This window comes from Amblyraja radiata, chromosome 15, assembly GCF_010909765.2.
Source record: "Amblyraja radiata isolate CabotCenter1 chromosome 15, sAmbRad1.1.pri, whole genome shotgun sequence".
NCBI classification, from domain to species: Eukaryota; Metazoa; Chordata; class Chondrichthyes; order Rajiformes; family Rajidae; genus Amblyraja; species Amblyraja radiata.
The window spans coordinates 14,217,031-14,234,183 of NC_045970.1; the positions used below are offsets into that span (position 1 = coordinate 14,217,031).

The window sequence follows — 17,153 nt, forward strand, 5'->3', positions numbered from 1 at the left end:
GACACCATTGTGTTCAGATGCCGAGAAGTGTGTTCCGCTCTGGCAGAACAACTTCTAATCTTGTGTGTGGACTCGATAAGAAGAAGATGTTACGCTATGCTCTTTAATTTCCTTAGCACTTAATCAAAATGTACTGTGCATTCAAATTATTAATGAATACCCCTTAGGAGGATTTTTACTAGTTTGTTTTATATTAACCAGGACAATAAAGAAATATAAATGTTACCTTTTCTGCCAATGTCAAAACTGTTCGGGCCTGAATCACAACCACTTGTTCGTCATTGGTCAAATTCTAATTAGTAAGTAAATAAATAAATAGCAAATTAAAAATGAAACATTCTAGTATTTTCTAATATAATGCATGCTTCTTTCCTTATTCCATGCCACGCTCCCTTTGTCTGTCTTCTAAAGTACAGTCATGCATTCCAATAGGATTTGGGACAAAGACATGCATGCCAACCTGAGATTTAATAGTTGCATTCCTGTATCCATTGAAATTAAAGTGGAAGATGTGAGAATTCTGGTGGAAATGAGTGAGGTGGACCCCAACTATGTGCAAAAGGTCTGGTTTCAATCAATGCAAGTATGACAAATGCATTGTGTAAGAAGGAACTGCAGATGCTGGGTTAAACTAAAGATAGACACAAAAAGCTGGAGTAACTCAGCAGGTCAGACAGCATCTCTGGAGAAAAGGCATAGGTGACATATTGGGTCAAAGCCCTTCTTCAGACTGGGAGACTTCTCCAGCTTTTTGTGTCTATGTTATGACAAATGTATTGTCAGTTATAATGTCTTTAATATGAGCTTCTATCTCTATCTCTATGATTAATTGCCCCTAATAACTTGATCCTTAATCATCTGATGTTGAAGATTGTTAGCTTTGAGTCAGAAGACACTTCATTTGTTTTGAAAGTCTGTATGTGATTGAAATCAAATGGGCTCAACAGTTTATGAGCTTGGATACCTTTACCAGTTCTTCAGCTATCTATTGACAGAAGACAGGACAATGTTGATCAGATGAAACTCCACGAATTGCATACATATCTTGCTTCTGTCTGCAAGATAGCACCCTAATTTTCCTATTATAGAATTGAGCCCCTTGAAAGAATCAATTTTGACATTCCTAACCAATTTCCGCATGTTCAATTGGGCAATGTCACTTTAGGGATGTGAAAATTGGTTTCTACAAATTACCAAATTGATTTTCCTTCTCTTAAAAGATTGAAGGACATTGAAGCATTCATAAAATACACACCTAGTGGCAATTTAAACAGCTTGTTACATATAAATACTAATGCAAATTGAGTGTGATGTTTAAAATTGAGCTATTTTAAAAATGAAGATAGATTCAAAATACTGGAGTAACTCAGCGGGACAGGCAACATCTCTGGAGAGAAGGAATGAATGATGTTTCTGGTTGAGACCCTTCTTCAGTCTGAACCTTTAAAATGGCCTGTTTCTTCTATGCCAATAGTTAGATATCCCAATAATGGAGAAATGCTTTAAATATTAATGCCGTAGTAAAATTAAAGATGATTACTGTTTGGTTTTGGACATCCTTAAGCATGCTAAGACCCTAACGTTGAAGAACAAGCTTGGCTAAATGTTTGGTGAGTTTATGTAGTGTGAGGTTCAAATTGTGATGGATATTTTACTTGATGGAAGATTTTTATGTAAATGGACTGTATAGTTTTCGAATATTTAAAATGGCTAACACGGTTCTAAGATCTACCATAGTTATTCTCACTTACAGACTTACATGATATAAAGGAAAATATCCATGATCAGAAAAACAACATACACTTACGGCGTTATCTCCTAAAATATCCAACTTTTTCATAAGATCAGCTATTGTTATGTCCTGACAAAATAGGAGAAAAGTTTCATAAGAAATGTTTAACAAATTGCATTCACACAGTCATCTGTGACAATTAAAGTGAATTTAAACCATGTCTATCAGAGAAGCTCCACAATGGAGTTCACCTACTGTCACTCCTTCTGCCTCACAGTAGACCTGAAGAGGACTAGTCTCCTCCGGGAATGGAATATGATGGAAGTTGATGGCAGGTGAGCGCCGCTCTCGTTCCTGAAAGATGAATTTACTTTTGAGGCACAATTGATTTCTTTCATTCAATGCTTAAGAAATTTAATTAGTTAAAGAAAACTCACCTGTATTTAATAAGCAAAAAAATTACATTTAACCAGATTAACTAATCAATGAGTTTGATTTGAGGCAAATTCCAGAATCATCAATATTAACACCTGAGTTAAGAAAATGTGAGAGTTCAAAGGTTTTATTGCGAGCAAGTGATAAGAACTCTAACATAACGTTATCCGGCAACCATGATGCACAGCTGTAACGTAATGTGCAAGTTTGGGAACAGGAGAGTGTTCTTGTGCATCTATGGTGACCTGAAAGAGTTTGCGGAGATTGTCTCCATTTGTTATTCATGCTTTACTTGTAATGATGCTTTAAAGCAGTGGTTCTCAAATGGGGGTACGCGTACCCCTGGGGGTACGTGAAGGCACTCCAGGGGGAACGTGAGATTTTAAAATATAGGCCTACATATATGTAGGCCTATATTTGTGCGCTGGTTAGGGGGTACTTGGCTGAAAAAATATTTCACAGGGGGTACATCACTGAAAAAAGGTTGAGAACCACTGCTTTAAAGGAACACATAAGCAGAATAAATCCTCACAGTCCAATGCCATTGGACTGCTTAATAACCAGAGCTTTTCAACTCTGATGCTCAACATCAGGCGATTCATTGTGACCAAAGAGAAAGGAAATGGGTAAAATAAACTTAAGTCTTTCTTACTTCAAGTTCCAGAATGCGAAACTCTAAAAGCTCATTTTGGTCTTTTGCATCTTGCACCTCATGCTTCAGGCGATTTTCTTCAGTCTCCATTTGCCGAATCTATTAACATGGAGACACAAGATTAATTTAAACCTTGTTTCTAAATAATGCAATGAAGGTACCTTGGACCTTAAATCAGGCTGCAATATACATAGAAAAACTAGTTACGGCACAACATATTGTAGTTCTATCTGTATTATGCGTAAAGAAGATACCTTTTCCAGGAGTTCTTGGTTCCAACGATAAAGTGCTTGTTTCTCTTCAATCCATTTCATATCCTTAGTAATACAAAGACAATACTTATTCTAATTACAGGTGAATAGTATTTAATACATACAGAAGATAGACACAAAAAGCTTGAGTAACAGCATCTCTGGAGAGAAGGATTGGGTGACATTTCGGGTCGAGACTCTTCTTCAGACTTCTTCAGAATACATACAACATCTGTTAATCATCCACGATAAATGTGGTTTCATGCAGTTTGTTAATCTCAATATTCAAAACTAAGTTACTTTCCATCCTATTTTCAGATTGGATTTTCTAATGTTTAGTTTAATTTAATTTGGATATACGGCGCAAAAGCAGGCCCTTTGGCCCACCCAGTCTGCGCCGACTAACGTTCACCCCGTACACCAGCACTATCCTACCTGCTAGGCACAATTTACAATTTTTAGCAAGGCCAAATTAACCTACAAACCTGTGTGTCTTTGAAGTGTGGGAAGAAACTGGACCCACGCGGTCACGGGAAGAACGTACAAACTCCGTACAGGCAGACCCAGCCAGGATTGAACCCGAGTCTCTGGTGCTATAAGGCAGGTACTCTATCACTGTGCTGCCCTAATGTGTTTCCACCCTTGAGGCTTCCTCTTCACCTGCAATGGATCACCTCAGATACATATGCTAATAGATCTTCATAATTTATCTTCATTCCCAAACCCTTAACTCCAAGTACTGTCACATTCCTTGCCTACACTTTGGAGATTTTGATTTGTTCACTGAATTTTGTGCATTGAATATTTAATTGGTAAATTAGCAACTGCATTCATATTCCTGGTAAAGACAATTATTTTGTGCCAGGGATGCCTTGTAGACTATATGTCTAGGGCAATTCTTATTAAAAGGTTCAGTCTGACAGCAAGATCATGCTACCTTTGTCCCTGTGCTTGGAACTGTCACATTGGTCTGCCTACACTCATACTTATCTGGGTCTGAAGCAGAGAAACATAGAAACATAGAAACTAGGTGCAGGAGTAGGCCATTCAACCCTTTGAGCCAGCCATTCATTATGGTCATGGCTGATCATCCAAAATCAGTACCCCGTTCCTGCTTTCTCCCTTGATTCTGTTAGCCCTAAGAGCTGTATCTAACTCTCTCTTGAATGCATCCAGTGAATTGGCCTCCATTGCCTTCTGTGGCAGAGAATTCCACAGATTCACAACTCTCTGGGTGAAAAAGCTTTTCCTCATCTCAGTCCTAAATGGCCTACCCGTTATTCTTAAATTGTGACCCCTGGTTTTGGATTCCCCCAACATCGGGAAAATTTTTCCTGCATCTAGCCTTAAGAATTTAATATGTTTCAATAAAATTAAGAGTCTATCCTACTGGCCCTTCAAACCCTAGAGCCTGGATGGCAACAGGGCCTCAGATGATACTACAAGACAACCTGGTCCTGAACAAATCTCAACAACCTTTGAAAGCTGCAAAGTCGATGTGAGCTTTTCCCACTGAAAATTGCCATTGATTTTAATAACCTATAAATGGGTCATTGAGAGATATTGAAAAAACTATTAAATAGAAGTGAATTTGAAAAGGCAATTTTTGAAAAATAAACACGTAAATAAATAAAACATTAAACTAAATCAAATTAATGTTTTGCAGTTGTAACATTGCTTCCTTAATGGGTGTTCTACAATCCCCATTAAAATTAAAAACTATCAGATTCTGCAGATTAACTCTGTAAAGCTGGGCTTGCATATCTGTCAGTGAGTTCCAGATTACACATCATATTTGCAGAGGCCCAAGACGTACTTTAAACTGAAGTGTGGCCTTTTGTATTAGAACCTGCACTTGTACCATAGCAAGGCCATGGTTCAATCAATACAACACATTTAACTGTAGAGAAAAGAACTCCAGATGCTGGTTTAAACTGAAGATAGACACAAAAAGCTGGAGTAACTCAGCAGGTCAGACAGCATCTCTGGAGAAAAGCAATAGGTGACATTTCGGGTCAAGACACTTCTTCGGACTCCAGCTTTTTATGTCTATCTTGTATTTAACTATATAGCAGCTGTCACTGCTGTCTCAATGTGCCTCCACCTCTGCTAAACCTCAGCAGGGCCATCACATAGGATCACCAGAGAAGGAGCAGTACAGGTTTGTAAGAGTGTAAGATCATGGACTTAGCAAATTTACATATGTTTGAATTTTCCATTCTTTGCATTCACAAAAAATATATATTTCCTAATATCAGTTTCTGGGAACTTGTGATTGGTGATTGGCTTTTTTTTAAACTTGTCTGGGACAATGAGTCATGGGTTGATGTTGAACATTGGATGCTGGCAAGGCTGGCAAGGTTGTTTCCAGGACCGGTTTGTGTTGGTGGAAGTGAGGAAGGAAAAGAGGTTTGGCATCCAGCATTTAGTTGGGTGGGCTGACAGCAGCAAATGGGGTATCCTGGTCAGCAATGTGCATCATTTCTCTTGCATTGTCTGCATCATCTTTTTCCTCCTTTAACGTCTCTGCTTTTTTCTTTGTATTTTATGTAATCCAATCTTCACTGCTCCACAATGTATGTAAAGCCCAACTCACCATCATCATTGTGGACACTCTGCAAGATGCTCATTGTAGGACTACTCCAGGTCTGTTCATTGTCTTGTTCAGTGGGACTTCTGGTTGTCAGATGGCATTGGTCACATGGTATCCAACCTCATTGATTGGGTTCCTCATGGGTGCCATCAGCCATGTTTTAAAAGAGCATCCTTTGACTACATGCAACCAGCTATTAATCCCACTTTGAAGTGTAAAAATGGACCAAGCCAAAAGCCCAAGACAACTTGTTTTGGAATTTAGCCTTAGTTTTTAGAGATACAGTGCGGAAACAGGCCCTTCGGCCCACCGAGTCCGCACCGACCAGCACTGTTCTACACACTAGGTACAATTTACAATTTTCACTGACGCCAATTAACCTACGAACCTGTCTGTTTTTGGAGTGTGGGAGGAAACTGGAGCGCCCAGGGAAAACCCACACAATAACTCTGTACAGACAGCACCCGTAGTCAGGATCGAACCTGGGTCTCTGGCACTGTATGGCAGGAACTCTACTACTGCGCCACCGTGCCACCCTCATCTTGTGTAGCGTTGCAGGAATGCCTTCTTCTGGCTACAGATTTTTAAAGTTCTCCATGAAACCATCTGCCAGGATCAAATGTGCACTGACATGTTTGCCTCTTAAACTTTTCTCAATCTAATTTGCTATAATCTCATTGTGGTTTCATAAATTGGTTTTAGGAAGCCTGTGATGCTCCTGTATCTTAAAGTACCAAACTCATGTTTGGCTTCTTCCTCGTCCAGGATGTTATACATCAGGCATCTAATGCTTACCTGCCCCTGTTGTGCGAGAGCCTTCTCCAAGTCTTCAATTTTAGTCTGATATCGTTGGTTTTCTGCCTGAAGTTGCTCACGAGTCTAAAAGGAAGAAAATGAAAGTGAAAAAATGTGAAAAACATTGTTCATTGCAATCATCATTAATAGAATGGCCATAAACTCTTCTGGCTTCAACTGGAAAGGGTGATTAATTCTCCCACCCATTTTATTTTTATCCCAGTGTCAATATCCATGGTCAATCATTTTCCCTCACTCTCCACACCAGTCATTGTTTCTTGCCTTTGCTGATTTAAAACATTGAGCTCGTTTTCGAACACATTCCCATTCAAAGCTACAATCCCAGATTCTTGCTCCATCCATATTCTGAGCCTCTCCCTTTGTCATCAATGTAACCACATTCTCCATATCAGCTTCATCAGCTTCCACTACAATTCCTCATTCAGCATGTAGAACTCCTCTACCACAGAAATCAGACAATTCCTGCCTGACACATTCCCCACAAAAGCTACACCTTTCAATTCATTCACATGAATATAGCACCCTTGAATATGAACGGCATGCAAACAAGAAATTTCATTGCACCTCGGTGCTTATGATAATAGATTAATCTGTATATAAATTAGAGGTGAACATCTCCACCAGGTGACCAAAACTTAAAAGGGTGACACAGTGGTTCAGCTATAGAGTTGCTGCCTTACTGACCAGAGACCCGAGTTTGATCCTGACTAAGGTTGTTGTCTGTACAGAGTTTGTACGTGCTTCCTGTGACCTGCGTGGGTTTTCTTCAGTTTCCTCCCGCACTCCAAAGACGTACAGGTTTGTAGGTTAATTGGCTTCAGTATAATTGTAAATTGTCCCTAGTGTGTGTAGGGGAATGTTAATGTGTGGGGATCGCTGGTCAGCGCGGATGCGGTGGGCAAAACTAAACTCTCTGAACTAAAACTAAAACTAAACTAAACTAAGTTTAATTATACAGTCAGATAAGAACCAACTTTAAAGGCACTTAATATCAAGTTGTCTTTTAGAACATAGAACAGCATAGCACAGGAACAGGCCCTTCAGCCTCCAATGTCATGCTGAACATAATGTCATGGCCAACTCTTATCTGCCAGCACGTAATCCATATCCCTCCATTCTCCCGTATATCCATGTGTGTCTATCCAAAAACCTCATAAATGCCACTACCGTACCTGACTCTCACCGCCAACACTACTATTTTTTTCATCTATTATGGAGCACCACAGAACTAAACCAGTTAAAGAGAAATATTTAAAAGAAAGTGATATGGAATTGTCTCCAATAGACCAGATGAGTCTCATGATGGAGATAAGACCTTCTAGGATTTGTTTTCATCGATGGGAGGGGTTTCCCAGTAATTTCTCTATTTATGTCATATTTACAGTATTTCCAGCATTCTGTCTTTTCATAATTTCTAGCAGTACCTTCACTTCTCTTTCAGCATCTAAAGTTCCGCCGACTTGTTCCTGTAGCAAAGCATAGGCCCTCTGTAAAGCCTGATACTCCATGGTCAGCTGTCGGAAGCGAAGTTCTGTCTCTTCTTTTGCCATTCCCTAAACACAACACGTAAGGAACACATTCTACAGTTTGAGTAATCTGTCATCTCAATCATCTCACATGCTTATACTGTTTAGATAATATATGTTATATTGTTGTTTAAGTAAAACAGACCAGATCGTAAACAGGAATGTCTTCAATTATCAGCCACGACAAAACTTTTAAACTGCTGTTAAACTGACCATGTTAATTTAATTATTTTCCGGTGGAAGTTTTATGTTTCATGCAGAATACAATTCACCGGCAGCTGGTAAGGTCTTTTCAAAAGAACAGGAAACAAACCTACACATCAACCATTTTAATGATGGCATTAGCTGTGTTGAAATGTTTTTACATTGGAAATGATGTGCCATCCTGCAGTACAACCATGTTGTTTAAAGGCACTAGTTTCCATAAGGCATTGTCAAAGGTCTCACCATACATATATGGCCAAATTCTTTCCTGACAAAATGGAAGGTGAACACAAGCAAATCAAATCAAGAATTGTGAAATATCTATTTTAGTGTTTTTGACTCCACATTAGCATTTAGATTAAAGAACATCTTAAATATGTGCAACTGTTCACATCATATATCAGTGGCATGCTCGGCAGTAAATCTTGACCTTGTGATAATGTAAAATGTGTGGTAATGAGCAATCACAACACTGCAACTTTACATTTGAACCTCGGTACACGTGACAATAAAATAAACTAAACTAAACATTTTATACCATTATATAGAATCAAGACACACCTTAATGTCTTTATGTAAAATTAAAGATTTTTATTATACAAATGTATTAATTGATACAGCACGAATTGGATAAAGCAAGCACGTTGTTTGTGGGCATTGTAAGCTAAAATGCAGTGAGGAGAACCAAGGGAGTCAAAGAGAACAGGCAGATGAACAGTGAATTAGTGAATGTATGAAAGTCAGCAGCCGGGGCAGCTGAATGGGAGCCACACATCAGCAATAATCCCGCAGAAGCCAAAAAAAACATTGGTTTCTTTGGGACCTAGTTGAATACAATCTGCCTGTACCAACATACTGACCACTCTCCAGGAACTGCACTCCCACAGAGACACACTGTACGAAATTAGAACTACTGCAATTAGAATCCATGGCAAAACCTGGCTACAACCTCGCACTGACCTGTTATTATAAACTGCAAATGAACCCTGTACTGAAATATGTAAACCCTGACCACACTCGTTGGGATTTTTGGCTTCTTTGCCCATTTTCAATAAATATTAAATGCCCACTGTGCAATTTTAGTTGGCATCATATAGGTCCTTGGAACATAGGATTGTGTGGTTGGAAGAGGAAATGGTGAGTGGAAAGTGATAGGAACTAAAGATGGGCGTGTGGAGGATGGAGGTTTGAGTAACTAGAGGGGTAGAACAAGATTGAGACAAACTGGTTCAAATGCCCAGGACTAGTACACCCACAAAGTTTATTAGTTTATATTTAGTAATACATTATTCAGGATGTACTGGAATTTCGCATTCCCTCAAAACATTTCAAAAGTATGATAATAATGATATAAGACAATAGATATATTAGAGTTGATCAAAATAATGGTTGCATTTCAAACCATTCAACTGAATAAGCAATTTTTCAAACATGTTAAAATGTATAAAATAATGTAGTTGAAAATAAAGTACTTGATAAGTTCCAGTTGCAAACAATTAAAAGTTGTTTTCACTGAAGAAAAAAAAAATAAGAATCTAATTTTTGTTACCTCATCAAGATCATCTTCAGGTGTACAAGGAGTTTGATCTGTCTTGTCTGTCTGGTATGAAATAGATGAACCATCTGAATCAAGTGAAGCTTCTTCATCATACCCGAAAAATGTTTCCACAACAGGCTTCTGTAAATTAAAACATTTTTTTTTTAAACGTTCAGCATCTGTAATGGTATTCCAATAATCTTTAATCAGCATCTAAAGCCCCTGTCCTACCATGTGAGTTTACCCAAGAGCACTCCCGAGTTTAAAAAAAAAATCAAACGCATGGTACTTCATCACGAGTGTATTTTTACTATTGGAAAATTTTCACACTGTTGAAAAATCTTCACAAGTTTCCGCGTTTCCCGAGTACCTGCCGTTAGCATTAGGAGCCGCTACGAGACATCCACGAGGTCCGACGTACCCGCTACGTACATTCTACGTACTTACCACGAGTTTGATTTTTTTTTAAACTTGGGAGAGCTCTTGGGTAAACTCGCATCGTGGGACAGGGCCTTTACTTCAACAAGTGTTATACTCCTCGTGACTCAAGATTCCTGCTTTAAGTAGTATTCTTGGATGACATCTTTATTACTATTTACTGTTTGATTTCATGTTTCAGGATATGGACTGGATAAGTCTATATCAATCTTCTGGTGGAAGCAATCCAGTGAAATTTGGATGCTGGTGCTTTGGTGCCAACATTATTATATTAGTTCATGTTGACTTATATGGGAAAGCAAACTATGAACACATCTATGTTAAACACTTAAATAACTATCTTTGTTTGGGGTAAGGATATATTAGTGGTGATTCTCATGATCCTCCTTTAGAAACATTAAGACTGTAACAACTTCAAAATGATGACTTTTATTTCCAAAGGGAGTCAGCATAAGCGCAGGCTAGGCGATTGTTTTGCTGAACACCTCCGCCTAGTCCACCTGTGCCTACGTGATCTCCCAATGCTAAGCACTTTAATTCCCCCACCCATTCTCATACTGACCTTTTGGTCCTGTGCCTCCTCCACTGTCAGAGTGAGGCCCAATCCAAATTGGAGGAACAGCACTTCAAATTTCGCTTGGGCAGCTTACAACCCAGTGGCATCAATATTGATTTCTCTAACTTCAAATAACCCTTGCTCTCCTTCTCTCTCCGTCCCTCCCCCATCCTAGTACTACAAATGGGGGACATCCCAGTCCCCCTGAGTAAATATTACTGGTTGTACGCCTCGTTGTCATCTTCCCCTCAGCTAACAATGAACCATTCTGCATTTTCTTATCACCATCTGCTTTGATCTGTTGTTTAACCTTACCCTTCCATATTTCTTGACTCCCTCTTCCCTGACTCTCAGTCTGAAGAAGGGTCTCAACCTGAAACGTCACACATTTCTTCTCTAGAGAGATGCTGCCTGTCCCATTGAGTCACTCCAACATTTTATGTCTATCTTTTGAATATTCCTAACATCTCTAACCATAGGATTTGTCGTCATGGCTATCCCTCGAGGTCGAGGATGATGGACTACGTTCTGTTGTTTTTATGGACTCTCAGGTGGCTTATGAGTCCAATCCTGGCTTTAAAAGTTCTTCGACATTAAGGACAGGTAATTCCAGATGGCAGATTGAGGTTTGATAGTTGCTGCCTCTTTTTCCGTTTTCTGCTCTTTTCTTCTAATTTTGCGCATCTCTTGGATTCGAAGGTCGCTGTTCCTTCTTGGATGATGGTTCGCCAGAGTTTCCTGTCCTTGGCATTGGTTTCCCAATTGTCGATGTCGATTGCACATTTCTCCAAAACAGAACGAAGACGCCTGTGCGTGTGTTCGTTTAACGTGTACTTGATGTTGCCCAAGAAGCACACGGTCCGTCACAAATCAATCAACTTATTCCAATGGCAAGGGGACCAAGACGATTGGAGCTGATAGATCGGTTGCAGCCTTCATCCACCTTCACAGCCGTTGAGTTCAAGATATCTTTGTCCGCCTGGTCCGCCGTTGAGGTCTTGTAGGTTGGATCGTTCTTAGTCTGGACCCACATGCTTGATCTTACCGCCATGGGTGGTCCTACCAGAAGCTGGTGTTTGCCGACGGCATCGCTCTCAGAATCATGGGGACACGCAAACCTCTTCACCACAACAAGGTCAACGATCCGAAGAGGATAGGATTTGTAATAAAACTATTTTTGTACCATCTTTTAAAAAAATAATCATCAAACTAGTTTTGATATCTAGTAATCTAAACATAAATATGACCAATGTATCTTTTAGAAAATAATTGGATTAGTAGAGATGTATTTGTTCTTTCATGTAAAAGATTTAAGAAATTATTGAGATATTTCATAATTTTCACCGTCAGGGAGACACGTCCAAATACATCTGTTGTAACAGGTTAGGCATTTAATAGAAATAATAATACATTTATAAATGCATTTAATAGGTCTGAGGAAGGGTCTCGATCCGAAATGTTGCCTATTTCCTTCACTCCATAGATGCTGCCTCACCCGCTGAGTTTCTCCAGCATTTTTGTCTCTCAGGCATTTAATAGATGTTTCCAAATAACCTTTGAGTGATATATCCCAAGTCAAATATAAATATTGCACAAAAAACTGAGCATGGCTACTTCTGAACCACTTCTGACCTCTAAAATGTTTAAGTACTTAATTTTAGATTTTAATACTGCAATATACATTGATGTGTTGCACTTAAGACTTGTATTTTCAATGGCAACTGCCCATTTCCTTGGTCGCTTGTTGTTGATTTGGTGGTTCACGAGATAGACTAGATAGATATAGATCAGATCTTCTGGTGGAAGTAATTCAGTAAATTTTGTACGCTGGCAAGATTTTATAAACATTTCAAATGGATTTATGTGGCAAAGCTGGCTGCAATGAAAAGATCATTGCATATAGATCTGCCGGTTGCCAAACACTTTAATTCCCTTTCCCATTCCCACACTGACCTTTCTGTCTAAGGTCTCCTCCATTGTCAGAGTGAGGCCAAATGCAAATTGGAGGAACAGCATCTCATATTTCGTTTGGGCAGCTTGCAGCCCAGTGGCATGAGAAGGATTTCTCTAACCAAGTAACTCCTGCTTCCCCTCTCTCTACATCTCTCCCCCAGCCAAGTCGACTAGCTTCAAAGTCGTCTTGTTGAATCTCATTGTCTACTCGTTTTCACCTAGCACACAGCTGACTATGGCCCGATTCCTTTATCATCATTACTTTTTCACACATCTTTCATTCATTTGTTCTATATCTTTGTTGCATATCTTTCATTCATTTGTTTGATTGTCCATCGGGTGGCGCCATCGTAGTGGCAGCCTCGCCAGCAGCTGTTAGTCCTTTCACCCTTTCACAACTGGATTGGCGCGGCCTTTCCTACCGGAGACCAGCCAGAGTTTCAGCGGCGGCGCAGCACTGAATTATCATCGCGGAGCGATGTTGGAGCTCCGGAGTGTTGGGCCTGCTGACTTTAACACCGTGGAGCTGTGATTTGCGGAGCTTCTCGCTGCGGGCGGCGGTGACTTTAACATCGTGGAGGTCTGGGATCCCTTGCTGGGGGGTCACCAGTGTTGGAGCTCCGCCCAGCTCAGCTTATGGACTTCGGAAGCAGCGGTCTCCAGTAGGAAGCGGCCGATTCGGAAACACCAAACCGCGAATGTGTTCCTCCGTTCCGATGCAGGAGTTCCAATCATCCCGGCAAGAGGGCCGGTATATCGGGCCGCCGTAGCGGCGACTGCGGAGGGCTCAAAGGCTCCGACCACGGGTGAACAAAGAGGAAGATGACTGAACTTTATTGCCTTCCCTCACAGTGGGAAGGTTGATTCCGCTGTGGGGGATGTTCATGTTAAATTCTATCGTGTATTGTGATCTTTTTATTTGTATGGCTGTATGGTAACTCAAATCTCACTGTACCAATTGGTGCATGTGATAATAAATGTAACTTGAACTTGAACTAGAACTATATGTCTCCACATTACAGTCTATATCTCTTGTTTCTCTTTCTCCTGACTCTCAGTCTGAAGAGGGTTTCGACCCGAAACGTCATCTATTCCTTTTCCCCAGAGATGATGTCTAAGTTACTCCAGCTTTGGTTTAAACAAGCATCTGCAGTTCTTTCCTTCACTTAAACATCTTCCTTTGTTTGAACTCAAAAATTAGAAATATATTGCAGATTAAATCAACATTAGAGATTCCCTCGGCTTTTTGTCCCTGAACTATTTCCCCTATAACATTTTTCATTTTAGTTTCAGCTGATTCTGTTGCATATGAGTGAGTAACAGGGTCAAGCATGAATGAAAAATACATATGATTCAAAACCAGACAAATCACAGGCACTGGGAAGAACTGGGTGGAAAAAAATATTCAAGTATATTTATTCTGTGAAAGGAAACCAACACGGTTACTTTCTGATTTTTAAATTATAGCTGCTGTCTCATCTGCTTTAATGATACAGATTTTACTAATTCCATGTGAGAATGATTTTTTTGGCTCTGGGTTTAAGAAAGACATGTGAACGTTGTAACATTTTATCTCAACCCTTTTCCTCAGTTATCTCTGTCCCCGGCCACACACTGCAGGAGTTTATTTCAATATATAAATTATGGGCAGGCAATTAATTCCCGCAGTCGATAGGCCATCGGGAAAATTGAATCAGGGCAAAGAAAGATGGAGTCAACATTTCAGGTCAATGATTCTTCCACACAAGGTCATTGGCTTTAAACATTGACTCTGTTCTTTTTTTTGCTTGTTGTGCTAAATACTTCCTGCGATTTCTGCATTTGTATCAGATTTCTAGAACTGCATATTTTTGCATCAAGGGAAGTTGATGTAATGTAACATCTTCAAGAGACTCTGTGAAGAGACAAAAACGTATCTCCTAAATTGTCCATAAAAGGTGAGCACTTAATTTTATTTGAACCGGTTGGATAGGTCTGCCATTAGGATTCCCGGGATGGCAGGACTGACATATGTTGAAAAAATGGGTCGACTGGGCTTGTATTCACTGGAATATAGAAGGATGAGAGGAGATCTTATTGAAACATATAAAAGGCTAGATGCAGGAAAAATGTTCCCGATTTTGGGGAGTCCAGAACCAGGGGTCACAGGTTAAGAATAAAGAGTAGGCCATTTAGAACCGAGATGAGGAAGAACTTTTTCACCCAGAGAGTTGTGAATCTGTGGAATTCTCTGCCACAGAAGGCTGTGGAGGCCAATTCATTAGATGTTTTCAAGAGAGTTAAGGGCCTGTCCCACAAGCATGCGACTCCATGCGGCAAGCGCTACCCAACGTGTTCGCTTGAGCCATACGGCTTCGCGGGGCCGGTCCCACTTCGATCGCCGGAGCCGTATGGAGTTGTGCAGAGCTGGTCCCGACATCGGTTCCAAAAATCTGACCGTGTTCAAAAATTCAGCGCGGCAACGGCCTGCCGGCCCGCAGCCACCTCGACGCCGAACGCAAAGCCTCGACAGGCGTGCGCAGCGTCTCGACACAGTACGCAGCGTCTTGACGCCGTACGCAGCGTCTTGACGCCGGACGTCACGCGCGGACTTCGCTCGAACTTCATGTCACTCACTCGACCTCCGCGCGGCCCCCGCTTCCGGTTTGGTGGTGCTCGCCGCATGCAGGCGCATGCTGGTGGGACCGGCCCTGTAGGGGGATCACTCGACCTCCGCGCGGCCCCCGCTTCCAGTTTTGTCGTGGGACAGGCCCTTTAGATTTAGCTCTTAGAGCTAAAGGAATCAAGGGAGATGAGGAAAAAGCAGGAACGGGGTACTGATTTTGGATGATCAGCCATGATCACGATGAACAGCTCGAAGGACCGAATGGCCTACTCCTGCACCTATTTTCTATGTTTCTATGTTTCTATTGTTTCTGAAAACCAGAATAGATCTCTTCCTCAATTTGGAATGAGCGATGGAACTTTAGGTGTCACCTTGCTTGCCTTTGTAACTTTCTTCTTTTGTTTTCTGTAATGCAGAAGCTTATCCCGATCCTGTTAGCAAAACAAAAAGGATGTGTCTTAACAAAGAGTGGTGAAATATGTATGCTACAGTGTGAAGTAAATTGGTATTTAATCACATTAATGAATGGACTATTGAAATCACAATATCCTAAGCAGTTTTTTAGGTACATTGACTTTCATTGAGATTTAAAATATTTGTATTTTAAATGTTAAAAAGCCAGCAAAATTTAATTTGATATTTTTCAGTTATGATGTTACAAATCATATCTCATTAAACATTATTTAACTCCGAAACTTGTTCATTCAATCTCATTTTTCTTGTAATGTTTCTTCTGTTTAAAACCCATTTTTTAAAGCTTATTCTTGCTAATGAAAGTATCAACTGGGACAGCAGGAGCAGGCATGGGCTCACCAACATCCATGTCCAGGTTATTTTACCTGATGGTCCAAAACAATGAAAACTGGAAGCTGGAAAACTTGTATAACTGGACCCATTCAAATTTACATCTAGGCTTCAAATGTGATATTGAATTCAAATGTATTTAATTGGGACCATCCAGTTGACACCAAGCTCATAAATGCGGTAAATATATTTTATACTGAAAAATTATTAGTTTCAGTCTCCTTAAATACAGAGCTTAGATTAAATGTACATATTTTGAGATTTATTTTGAGAACATTTGTTGTACATTTATGTACAAAAACACTTGTTTAAAAGGATATTGGGATGAGGATAGGTGATTGTGATATTTGTTATACTGATTGTATTGGGAAGGGTGATTATAGAGTGATGGGTTGTATATATGACTAAGATACTGTATAATATTTGTGGGTTTTTTCTTTTCTTTTTCTTTTTTTCTTTTTTGTATGGCTTTGTAAATATTTGATTAATGTTCAAATGTAAATAATTTGGTGTACATATAGTGGCTGGTGTACATATGGTGTACTAAATAGCTGCTAAATTTGTATGAGATAATTACAAGCAGTTGAATAAGGGGTGGGAATTAATAAGCTTTGGCTTCTTCCTGCTCCTTTTTGGACACATATGGTTTCATTTATTTATAGATATTGTTTATGACACTTTATAAATATTTGTGTTTTGTTTTTTGTATGCTGTTTCACATTTGCTTTTTATTCTTTTATTCTGTCCGAAATAAATAACTAATAAATAAATAAATAAAAAACATTAGAATACAAAACCAGGGATGTAATGCTGAGGCTCTATAAGGCGCTGGTCAGACCGCATTTGGAGTATTGTCAGCAATTTTGGTCCCCATATCTGAGGAAGGATGTGCTGGCGCTGGAGAGGGTCCAGAGAAGGTTTGTGAGAATGATCCCAGGAATGAGTGGGTTAACATATGATGAGCCTTTGATGGTACTGGGCCTCCACTTGCTAGAATTTAAAAGAATGATCGGGGACCTCATTGAAACTTACCAAATAGTGAAAGGTCTGC

At 39.8% G+C, this 17,153-nt stretch overlaps 1 protein-coding gene across 1 annotated transcript in view; it reads right to left on the bottom strand.

The window, feature by feature from the left end:
* The window catches only part of jakmip3 (Janus kinase and microtubule interacting protein 3), a 285,672-nt gene that overhangs the window by 13,166 nt on the left and 255,353 nt on the right, over positions 1–17,153 (bottom strand). The window contains exons 9-17 of the mRNA XM_033033654.1: positions 15,670–15,729; positions 9,759–9,887; positions 7,904–8,032; positions 6,459–6,542; positions 3,074–3,136; positions 2,820–2,918; positions 1,988–2,086; positions 1,808–1,861; positions 227–292 (exon numbers count right to left, since the gene is read on the bottom strand). Coding sequence (XP_032889545.1) covers positions 227–292; positions 1,808–1,861; positions 1,988–2,086; positions 2,820–2,918; positions 3,074–3,136; positions 6,459–6,542; positions 7,904–8,032; positions 9,759–9,887; positions 15,670–15,729 — 783 coding nt within the window. The remainder of the gene's footprint in view (positions 1–226; positions 293–1,807; positions 1,862–1,987; positions 2,087–2,819; positions 2,919–3,073; positions 3,137–6,458; positions 6,543–7,903; positions 8,033–9,758; positions 9,888–15,669; positions 15,730–17,153) is intronic.